The 11,886-nt window shown below is 46.8% G+C and overlaps 1 protein-coding gene across 1 annotated transcript; it reads left to right on the top strand.

The window, feature by feature from the left end:
• The first annotated feature begins 3,897 nt into the window (after positions 1-3,897).
• LOC128302912 (uncharacterized) lies at positions 3,898-9,864 on the top strand. Its single transcript, XM_053039761.1, has 4 exons — positions 3,898-3,907; positions 4,547-5,781; positions 6,821-8,346; positions 8,404-9,864. The coding sequence occupies exons 1-4, from the start codon at positions 3,898-3,900 to the stop codon at positions 8,447-8,449; spliced, it is 2,817 nt and encodes a 938-aa protein (XP_052895721.1). The 3' UTR covers positions 8,450-9,864.
• The last annotated feature ends 2,022 nt before the right edge of the window (positions 9,865-11,886 follow it).

Below are 11,886 nucleotides of genomic sequence, written 5' to 3'. Positions count from 1 at the left end.
GGATGGAAATTATGCACAAAGTACACCTTCCCTCACAGACCCTTTTTTTCGTTTTTGGGTAGATGTGTGAGTCCTGTTTTTGTTTTCTCTTTAGTTCTTAACCCCGTAGTAGTAATAGCTTTAAGTGCAAGCCGTAGTTTGTAGTGGTGCATGCATGCATGCCTGGCACGTGTTTGTTTTGCAGTGTGACACTCCGGTTAGTGGCTTTTTGGGCGACGTAATGCGCTGGTCCATGAAGGTAAGATCTCAACGCTATCGTTAATTAGTGACCGCTCGCGGATGACAGCTAGTGCTCAAGGGTCACTTTAGGGGTTTTGTAAGCAAAAGGATAAGTGCTGTTAGTACCGTTCACCGTGTGCATTTGATTATTCAAAGGCAGGAATAAGAAAGGATTAACTTACAAACTCTTTTCATACCGTTGCAATACAATGTTATCACTTTTAATTTTTCCATTAATTTCTCGTTCGCTTATCTCACGGGTCGCCATAGCTTAACTCCTTTCACCTATATTACAACCATTAATTAAGGCGCAAACGCAGGGGCATCGAAAAAGGGAATGTGTTTCCTTCGCATTAAATTGCATCCATTTGATCCACATTTTCTTGCTCGCCCGCACGCCGACAGCTGTTTCGTCTAAATCACTTAACCCAAGTTCTAAAAAGGTGCGTTTAATGGTGCGATTTTTTTTGTTTTGCTCGCATACCGACTGTTACTACACACGCTAACGACATCAACGCGAGCACGGTCGAAATAATCATAACCTCGCTCACGTGCGCTCCCCGGAGATGAAATGAAAAATGCAAATAGCGAACCCTTTTTGCTTTTTCTTTTTGCTTTCTTTGGCCGACCGCATCGTATCATTCCGGACCGAGGGGGTTTTCTAATGATCCTTCGGATGTTCTGATGTGTGGTTGTGGAAAAGCAGGGGGAAAAGGGTGAGAGAAGAGGGGGTGGCAATAAAGCAAACCACGCGCTTACTACTAATGGTTTTCCCCGGTGCGGTGTAATGGCCGAAACCAGATGAGAGACATGAGCCCCCCGCCCTGAGCGATCCCTTTTCCTGGTGGGATAAACAACGGCAAAAGCGACGTTTCTCGATTGGTTGGAAAATCAAATGCATGGACGAAAACCGAACGAATATCGTTTACCCATTATCATAATTTCGGTTTTAATCAAATCAAGCCGGGATGGGCAATGAGTGGCAACAGTAAAGTGAGCCATTTTATTAAGTGAAAACGAATCCAAAAGTGTTTGTGCCGACATTGTTTTGTGAGTGCATGTTTGCGAACCGATCCCCTGGTGGTGTGGCGTTATGAACTATTTGCACTAAGTTGGAAATTCAAAACCTTTCTCCCCCTTTTGGGGGTTTCCCGAACTTCAGGGCAACCCTCATCGGGAGTTCTAGTTGGGACGCAAAAGACAAACAAAGCTTGTGAACTGTTGCCAAAAGTTGCGCCGGAGTTTAAAGGTAATCAACGTTGATTATGCAAAACCGCAAAACCTTAAGCGCCCGTACCCAGCGCTGGCTTAACATAATCACAACCGGTGCACACGCTGGTGCATGAGCCGGGCGCCGGCTTTCCCAGGGTGGGTCGGAGAAAACCCGTTCAAACAAACGCCTGTGCCAAAAGTGTAAACAACTTACTCCGGCGACAAGAAAACGTTGATGCGTGAAGAAAAGCTCTCGCTTTTACTCGCTTTTCCGATACAGTGGAGATTGCACGATCAGTGGGGAAGGAGGACGAAACTCCCACACAGCCAGACGGCAGATGGTAGGGATAAATTATTAGCTAGACTGTCATCAACAATCACTCCGGATTTATATCCCATCGGTGCTAAAGCGCAGGTTATCACACTGAAATGCAAACCGACGGTGACGACGAGCACCGTTGGAGGTTGGTTCGTTGGTTGGCTTGCCGTGAAAATGGTACTACTAAATTTACATTATTTATTTAGAGATCCTGTAGCATTCCGGGGCAACCAGGCACGCGAAAGATAAGCGTGAGAGGCTTGGGAGTGAGACAGCGCGAGCGAGAGCGGGCGAGCCTTTTGTTGCTAAAATTTCGTGTGCACGAGCACTCTTGTCTGTCCTTAATTTATGCTGGCCGAAGAAACGCTACCAAACATTACCATAAACACCCCGTGCTGGAGCCCTACCAGGTTCAGAAACGATCGGACCACCTCCGGGTGTAATGTACGGTGTGCGCCAATTTATCGGTTCCCGTCCAGTGGGGGTGTTTCACTTTCCTTCCTGTTGAATTGGACCACCCTCCCCCGATTTAGACGGTGATACACCTGTCCGGGCAAGGAAGGAACCGGGAAGGCCCGGTTTCCTGTTCTAAAACGTTTTCAGAACTGGAATCGCGCTTATTGTATTTTTTCACCTTGTGTAGTGTTGGGTCTTTAAGGTCTGTGTGAGGGTTTAGTCCTGTACTTCTCCAAACCACCTATAAAATCGCGTGCCTCAAACTCAAAAACAACACAAAAAAAGCATACACTGAAACACTAGCTGAGCTGAAGAAGCAAAGACGAGAATGGACAGCTCGCACGGCTGCAAACGTTAACCGATCGAATAAGCCGAATGGTTTCTGTGTGTATTTATAGAAGGATATATTTCCTTAACTTGGAACGTCAAATACCTTTCGCTTCCCTCCATTTTTTCCACACTCACTTCGCTCCCCTCCCGCCCTTTGCTAGCCCAGCTTTTAAGCGCTTGGATCCATCATCCATGCTGGGGTTAGTTTGGCGATGGCTTTCGTTCGTTTGGGCAAGCATAAATCCAACCCCTCCAACGTTCGTTTCCCACTCGGTTCGGAAAAAACGTGCATTGCATGCAATATATAGCAAGCGCTTAGGGTTGCAAAAAAAGAAAAGGAAGACAAAACAAAAAGGCCAGGTACAACAACAAAAATGGCTCCCATTGCCGGGGTTTTCGAGCGTGGATAAATCAATACTTTTCCTCCTTGGTTGGAGGACCCCCGTTTCTATCGCTTTGCGTTCGTATCATTTTTGCCACGGGGGTAGTATAGTGTGGTAGTAGAGCAGAATGTTTCATTAGTTTCCATCCGAATGCACACGGGAGCGGTAGGAGTTCCGAGACCCGCCCTGGGTCCGCACTCGCCCGGGTAAGGACGAAGTTCTCGGTCAAAGGTTGTGGGAACGTACGAACGAGCGTTGGGTTAAATGTTTTCGCTGTATCGGCACGGGCCGCAGCAGTTTTGTGTCGGGCCCCTTTTCGCAATACGTACGTTACGCTGGAAAGCATCAAGCCCACGGTAAGCCGTAGTGTTCGATTACTGTAATCTCTCCTCCTCGCCCCGCCATAACCATTCCTATTGCACGGCTTGACTGCACATTAATCTAGGCGTTCTAGTTGTAATCGCATGAGCTCCGTTGTAATAACACAATATTGCAGGCGTAGTTTGAGGTGCTTTTTTTTTCTACGAGGGCGTCATGGAAAACGGATTTTGAACGGAGCTGATGATAAAATTAATTTCGTTTTCCAACATTCAATTCGATCGATTTGAACCCGACAGAAAGCTCGGATTTATTACATCCATTTAGCCCAAAAAACGCCTCAACTCATTGCTTGGCTTGGAATATGGGGAAAGGGTGTCCCGAATTAAATTGCATCACAGTTGAAACGTTGTATAAAATTAACTTGTTCACTGACCCTTTCAAAATTTTTAGGCATTAAAGCATAATCCTTCAGTAAGCTTTTAGCACCTTGCATTTGACGCCACTCATCAGGTTCTGTACAAAATCTGGATGAGGTTCTTCTGTACTTAAACTCACTATTTCTTCCTGTCTGCCTGCTAGTGATAGTGTCTGCTTCATAATCGCGTAAGGTCCTTCAAAATATAAAAGGACCTTAATCCCGGTGCGTTTGGAGAGGACATGTCCTTGGGTAAGAAAGCAAGCAACTTGGCTTTGTATTACTCCAAGAAGAAGATATGAATAATGCCATGAAACTAAATCAGGCCTCAGAGCAGAAGATCGTAGGACTCTCGTGTTGTTTCTACAGTGGAAAGAGACGCATCTGTACACATTCCTTGAGGAAGATCTTCCTGAATATAACTTCGGACATACTGGTGAAGTAATGAGCGGATTGCTTGCCAAATCTTGCTTTTCTTGACAAACTTTCTACGATTTTGTTCTCTGAATTCCTTCAGACACCAAATTTGTCCTTGACGATAAAGAACAGTAGCCTGTGATCCTTGATGAGACAATGAGGCTTCATCAGCAACTGGTGCTGAAGTGACTCTATTCTAGAAGCTGTTTTTTAAATAAAAGTCATTTTTAAAATTTTTCGAAAATAGTGACATCAGTCAAAAAATATAAAACAATACACTCTAAGTTACTTCTTCTCAAAATATCAAAACAAAATACCCAAAAGGTATACGTTCCAACCGTGTTGCAATTTGATGTGGGACACCCTGTACTAACCCTCTACTGTAGCTGTTTCTGTGATGAGTTTAAACTAATTTATTGTTCTCTTTTGTCTACCCCTCTGATTCACGATAAAACTACATTCAATCCACCCTAGACGGTAATCAAGACATACAGACGGGCGGTAAGCAGAGTGCAGGAAGGGAACCGACCACACAACAGGAAGCCACACTAGTCGTACCGCTTGGCGGTAGCGCGACAGCCACCTCGACCGACAATCTGCTCGGCGACAGTCGCTCGATGGCGCCACCGAACGGCCAGAACGTCGTGTCACCGTCCGTGATGGCCAAGTTCCTGGAGGATGAGCTGAAGTCGAGCGACGCACTGCTCGACACACCGATCAAACACTGTGATACGTGCGTGTGCACACACGGCACCGGTATAGCCGGTATGGGCGAAACCCGTCTGCCCAATTCCGGCTCGCTACTGCTCGCCGATCTGCTCGGCAGCGAGCAGAAGTACTACAGTGTCGCCACGCAAACGCTCATCAAGGGTGAAGCGAACAACACGCTCTGCCTGCGGTGCAGCAGCAACCTGAACTCACCGTCCCACAACAACAGCCCGTACATGATGAAGTTGATCAAGTCGAGTGACAGCGTCATCTCGGAAACGAAAAGCAGCGTGTCCGACTACCTAACCACACCGGACAAGGTGTCACCGACGGGCAGTGGCGGCCCGGGCGGTACGAACGGAACCGCTCTACCCAACTGTGATATCGGTCCGGGGGGCGATGGCGATACGTCCGAACCGCTCGCACTGCTAGTGTCCACGAAGAAGGACGACCTGATGGTAAACCCCATACTGGGCCACCATCGAATCGCGGCCGATCGAACCGCTTCACTCACATCGAACACGGCGGATCATCATCAGCAGCTGCAGCAGCAACACAGCAAGCTTGCGGCTAAGCTACCGGCCACCCAGCAGCCTGCCAAGAAGCTGGGAATGGCCGGCGACAGTTCCTTCAAACCGTCCAAGCCACCGGTTTGTGGCGGTGTCGGTGCCGGACAGATGACTCCACTGCTCAATCGTGCCGATCCCACGCTGTCGGCGGCACAGCAGCCAAAGTTCTCGCACGATTCGCCCTCGTACATCATCAAGGATACGGATCAGATGAGCGGTAGCCATGCCACACCCATCTCGTCCACCGGGAACGGGGCTTTGGGCCAGCCGGGCAAGTACGGCACGTCGGCAAACGGTAGCGTGGGTAGTGGTTTGTACCACACTGTGGGAAGCACTAACAGCTTGTGGAGCAGAACGAGCAGCAAGGACCCGGAGAAGGACGGTGCGAAGATGTTTGAGATCTTCAATCGAAATCTCATCAAAACCATCAAGGTGAGTCGGTGGGGTGGGCTATGTTAATATTTTGTTTCTGTTCTTTGTACTGTGGTTTGGGCCGTCCGATATTGGAGTACGCCAGTGTTGTATGGAGCCCCTCTGGAGTTGTGGCTACTGCTGGAGTTGAAAGGGTGCAAAAACTCTTCACGCGCATTACGATTAGGCGCCTCCTTGGCTGCTCCAATGCTGATCTACCATCCTATTCAACTCGTTGTGAGCTCCTAGACCTTCCTTCGCTGGAATCCAGACGTTGTCTTGGTCAAGGAGCTTTTATTGCGGGCTTACTTCTTTGTGTTACCTCCTTTCTATCATCCCTCTTTATGTTCCCAACTGCTCCCTTCGTCCTCGCCCTCCATTAATTGTTCCAGCGCGCCGTACGCTATTTGGTTCTAATGAACCACTTCTATTGTGTTTTAGGCAGTTCAATGTTCTTTCGACCCATATTGATTATGGCATCTCCCTGTCTTCATTTCGCTCTCGTATGTTATCCTCTTTTTCTAATTAGCTATTTTCCTGTTTTCTTTTTGCTTTCTCTTTTTCTTCTCACTCTATTTACTCTGTTTTGTGAATTGTCCATTTCCTCTTTTATTTGTTTCCTTCCTTTTTGTCTTTCCGGTTTAGTTGTATTCGCTTGTTCTTGCAGTTTTCTTAAATTCTTCTTTTCGTTGTAGGGTTTAGTTTAGGGCCAATTTAGATTTAATTGTTTTTATACCATTGTACAGCCCGAGAGGCAAACAATTTTATTAAATAATAATAATAATAATAATAATTTTTAATTCCAAGTGTAGACACAAAGTTGTCGGGCACTGTAAGGAATCGTTGCAACGCGATTATCATTTAGCGCCAAAATGTATGCAATCTGCCGAACATTTGTGATTATGGTTTATTTTACACTGTTGGCGGTGATCTTTTCAGCTACATCTTGTGAGATGCATTTTGATAGCGAATTGCTGTTCAATAGCTTTAATTTCCTTTACGATTATCATAAATTGACAAATTGTGCAAATAATACAATAAAATTCCTTCTCGTTTGTAGGCTGAAAATCCCAAAATGTCTGGTCCGCGTATCTGCGCATTGCGGATACAGAACGGTTCGAGCAACATCCTGCTGGACAACCTGGTGGACGATAGCCTCGAAGGGCTCGACTCAAAGCCCCCGACACCGGTGATGTACACGCGCCGTGCCAAGTTCCTGGACGAGGAGCTGCTGCTGGACGATGATCCTTCGATTGGGTTGAACGGTGCCATCAAAACGACTAACCTGCCGACGGCTACGTCTTCCGCCGATTCCATACCGCCGGCAGGATTCAACAAACCGATGGTGACCCCAAGCAAATCGGCCATCGGAGGTGGAGGAGGAGGAGTTCCATCTGGGTCGGGTGGCGCCGGTGAGGCCGGAACGGATGGGCACGGAAATCTGATCAGTGGAACCATCAATCGTGTCGATGAGGGTGGCGGCGGTGATGAGGGTGGTGTAGGTACGCCTGGTAACAAGCAGGTGTGTAATATGAGCACCACCACCTCGCCCCACTCATCCGATCGGCTGTGTACGATCGGAGAGGAGGTTAGCAATCTGCTGATGAACACCAAGCTCGGAACGTCGACGTTGCCGAAACCGCGGCTCGACATCAACGTGAACAAGCTGGACGGTATTGACGTGACGTCGAAGAAATCCTGCACCCAGTCCAGTTCGATCTCGAGCGAAATCGACATCCAGGAGAGTGCCATACTGCGGCGCCAACAGTTGTCCCGCGTTGCCGAGTGGGTGCAGAACAATTCCAAGCTCGGAAACGCCGAACCGCTGAGCAACACCGAGTCGGACAACGAGCCAACGGCCAACGGGCACGCGATAACGGACAGCTTGAACAACAACGCTCTCACAGCGGGTGCTGCCAAGGCTTCCATCAGAACATTCGTCCTCGCGGGTGGCACGGGTGGCTGTGAAAGCAAGCAGCCGGCGGGTAGCGATATGAAAGTGGGACGCCATTTGCATTCGTACGGCTCCTCCGTCGGTAGCAATCTGCTCAACAACAATGGGCTCGGTACGGCCGGGTACGGCAGCTCATCCTTTGCTCAACACACCGGCCCGAACGCGCCCAAACCGGGCGGTGGCGTCAAGCATGGTTACAACAACAACCTTAGCAGCACGTTGAACGGTACGGCCGGTCCATCCGTGCTGGACTACAACAGCAATGCGACCACCGTCACCAGCGGCAGTGCCGGGCTGGGTGCGATCCGGAAGGGTAGCACCGTGCTGCGGGACAGTGCTGCGCTTACCGAGTGCCTCATGGATGAAGCGGGCCGACTGTCGGCGGAACCCGACCCGGCCGATCCGGATGACGACAGTAGCAGCGTGGATCTGGCGCAGATGGAGTACAACGTGAAGCAGTTTCTGCTGAAGCAGAACGAATGGTCCACCGTGCATACCCGGCGGCAGTCGCTGATTTCATCGTCCGCGTCCAGCGTGAAGGGTCGCTGCGAGGATCCACCGCGACCGGTGCGGGATCCTTGCAAGGGTCTCTTTCCCGGAATGGCCGTTGCGCAGTCGACTGCACCATACCTGCATCATCATACCGGGACCGGTACATCCACCACCACCGGGCACACGTACGGCAACAGTCACAAGTACCCGATCAATCCGCACCGAACGGAGACGAATCTGTAAAAAAAAATAAATAAAAATGGCCGTTGACACACACACAGAAGAGAAAATGGCAAACAAAGCAAACAACCTACCACGGTACACAATGGAAAGGACACGCTCGCACAAAGATGCTGCCCCACGTGGGAATCAGAGCTTCGGATAGTTAAAAGGATACATATACCGAACGTTGCTTACAATTGTTGATCGCGTAGTCGCTAGGTATGTAACAGTAGAAAATGATAAGCCACACTCGCACACACACCCCCCCCCCCCCTCGCCAAGATCGCCCATTGGGGTTGGCTTGGTGGAGAGCGGGACAGCACCCGGTAACAAATTACCGCACAAAAGAAAAGAAGAAAAAAAAACAATACACGCTAGGGCTTAGTTGATAAACTTAGTTTAGTGACATCAGCTGTAAAGGGAATCAAAGTGCTCATTTATGTTTAGAATGTAATCGCCAAAGTTCGCGTGTAGTCAAATGTCAAATGTCACCTTTTGTCCGCCTTGACGGCATCGGAACACCCCCCGGGTGCGTGCAAGCGTGGAGCTGAAAAGAGTCTGAGAAACAATTTCCCGGGTTTTTTGTTGTTGCCATTTTGATATTTTTCTTTTACTTTTTCATAAAAAAAAACAAGGGCTTATTTGATAACGTGAAGCACATTTATTATGCTTTGTACATTGAATTGACCCAAAAACGATAGGAATAGTGTAATGGCTCGTATATTTTTATAGTACCATTCGTCTGCTAAACGAAACACGTTTCGCGTGTGTTGCTGCATGTGCATCCTGGATAAGTTAATCAAAAAAAAAGAAGACACACAGACAGACAGAACTGCTAGTGATAGGGGCGCATTGAAGGCAAAACCCAGATGATCGCCATAGAATAATCAATCAATTTATGATGCTTTCCACCCACCATCGATTAATCGAGCTGAGTTCCTTCGGTAGCTTCCAACGGTGGAAGTGACGAGAATTAATGACACGATAGGGAAGGATGTATTATGTATTAATCTGTTGGCTTAGAGTGAAGAAATCTGAACGGTGATCTGAGGAAGGACGGCTCCCTGCGAGAACCGGGAGTAATGACACTAACCATGTAACCATGCCTTTTTTCCGGTGGTCGAGAAAGCAGGAAGCAAAGAATAGAAATGGAAGGATATTTATTCCCCCCCACACACACACACACTATATATATATATGCGGCAGGACATCGGGCGAGTAGGCAGGTCGTTATATTCCCCAATAAAGCAGAAGCAACAAAACACCCCAAAACCACCACATATTTAAAAACTACCCAACCCCGTACTAATAATCGTATTCCCATTTAGTGCAAATCGCGCATGGACGCGTCATGGAAAAAAGGGTGGAACTTTCGTCCGTGGTGTAGTTACACCAGTAGCAGTCAAGTGTTCCTAGCTGGAAAAAAAGGAATGAACTAAGGCGCATAAATCTTTACATTCTAACTGATTAAAAAATGCAACTCCAACTCTAGTGATGCTTAGGGAATGTCCTGACGTTTGTCCATATGTACGTATCAGAACCAGTGTGTTTGTATGTGAGTGTGTGTGAGTGTATGTAAATGAATGTTGGGTGACACAAACAAAAAAATAAAACAAACGCGAGGCATCAGCAAACAGTAGAAAGTGGGGGGTTTTTACCAGCAACAATTCCGCTTGTGCGTACGTTAACATTCATATCTAATCGCATTTATCAAACAGTTCGCTAGATGGCGACCGAAGTCGGATCGCAACGCACGGAATGCAAAATGGACCCGTGATAGTTGAGTTTTTTTCTTCATCCTGTTTCACCAAATTAGAAATGGATCGCCTAGCCAGGATCGCCCTAGTACCGCAAGAGCGCATATTTATCCACAGGCAGTGAAAGTGAAAGAGACCCCTGACGCGGCTAGGGACAATCGTGTCCATAGAACCAATACGAACGGTACGGTACAAAAACCCAATCCACCCCGGTGCGCGGAATGAATATATATTCGTTTTGATGGCTTCATGTGATATACAAACCCGTAAATAGTAGTAACAAGGAAAGGAAGAACAAATAACCCCCTCAAATGATACACTGAAGCTTTGTTTCCCTGGTTCCCAGCATTTTCTCCACTGATATACATATATAATGCTTCTGCGGTTTGGCTTCCGAATTTTTTGTTCGCATTAAGGCCCCCGACTCGACTCCGATTCTACCGATCGTCGTGGTGGCTTACTTTAGATGTTTATTCTACCAACGTTACCTGCTTTCAGACCTCTCTAGTCTGCACCTGCGCTCAATGCTCTGACCCCTTATAACTCCACAGGCTGGATCCAAGGGGACGGAGTAAAACTCCCTACAACGAGGGGATTGAGAGCTAACCATCCTACCATGCTAGAAACAAACAAAAAAAAAATACTTAAACAAAACGCTTTAATTTAAGACGATCAACTTACTAATCGTATCGTATCTATTTACATGTAACGCGTATACTGTATACCATCCATCATCGATCGTATCCTTCCGCATGAGCGGGAGAAAAGCTAAATCAAATCAATCCATCCCATTTCCTAGTGCAATCCTAGTGAGAGAAAACCCGATTTTCTCACTGCTCGTCACTCACCACTCATCACTCACGCACAATGCGTGCATGTATTATCGTGTTCTTGCTGCGTTTCTATTTCGTACTGCATTCCAATGACATTCCTTTCCTTTGGGTGTCCCTTTGTTTGTTTGTTTTTATCCCAATGCTCTTATCAGTTGAAACAAATGAAATTTCGGTCGTACGAAAGGAAAACATAAAACACACGAAAAACATTGCCTACTACACTGCTCACATGTGTTAGGCTTCCGGTCCCGTGCTGTACGATACGTCTTGCTATCATAAACTTGCTTGCTGTCCTTTGAATTGCGATGAGTAGCCAGGGATTCCATCGACCGATAAGAGACGAACCCGGAAAGCAATGGCACTGTTTTATCCTTATCGGTAGGTGTACATTTATTATTGATAACTGATTTGGTACCTTCTTTGTTGTTTTCTATGCTATTTTTAGTCTATAGACGTTCACACTGTCTTTTGGGTTTTTTTACCTTTAAATTACCAAGACTTTACAACACTTACAAAGCAAAATGCAGATCCAATTTCTTCCACCAGTAATCCATTTTCTAAATACTTCAAACAGTATAATCATTAGTTTAAGAATAGTTTTTGTGGTATTTTCTATTCATGTTATAGCATTAATAATAATATAATTTTATTTTAAATTATCTACGGAAAGTGCACAAACAACGTCAGCAACAACAGCAAGTAAAAGCACAAAGTAAAACAGTGCACAGCATGATGCTAGCCAAATTTGATCTTTTTCCTTCCTTTCCTTCACTTCCGTTTTCTTGTATTGGTTATTTTTTACTGTCCAAGTTTTCCTCTTTCTCATTTATCTACCTTAACTCCTTGCTATCAATAAACAAGAAGAAGT

The sequence above is a fragment of the Anopheles moucheti genome, chromosome 3, assembly GCF_943734755.1.
Source record: "Anopheles moucheti chromosome 3, idAnoMoucSN_F20_07, whole genome shotgun sequence".
Classification (NCBI taxonomy): domain Eukaryota; kingdom Metazoa; phylum Arthropoda; class Insecta; order Diptera; family Culicidae; genus Anopheles; species Anopheles moucheti.
The sequence above is the reverse complement of the archived record's forward strand: the minus strand, read 5'-3'. Positions and strand labels throughout refer to the sequence as shown.

Bases quoted from the DNA above. Each gene is read 5' to 3' on its own strand.
- LOC128302912 (XM_053039761.1), top strand. The intron at 5,782-6,820 runs GTGAGTCGGTGG...TCTCGTTTGTAG, and splicing joins ATCTCATCAAAACCATCAAG to GCTGAAAATCCCAAAATGTC. The intron at 8,347-8,403 runs GCATCATCATAC...GTACGGCAACAG, and splicing joins CAGTCGACTGCACCATACCT to TCACAAGTACCCGATCAATC.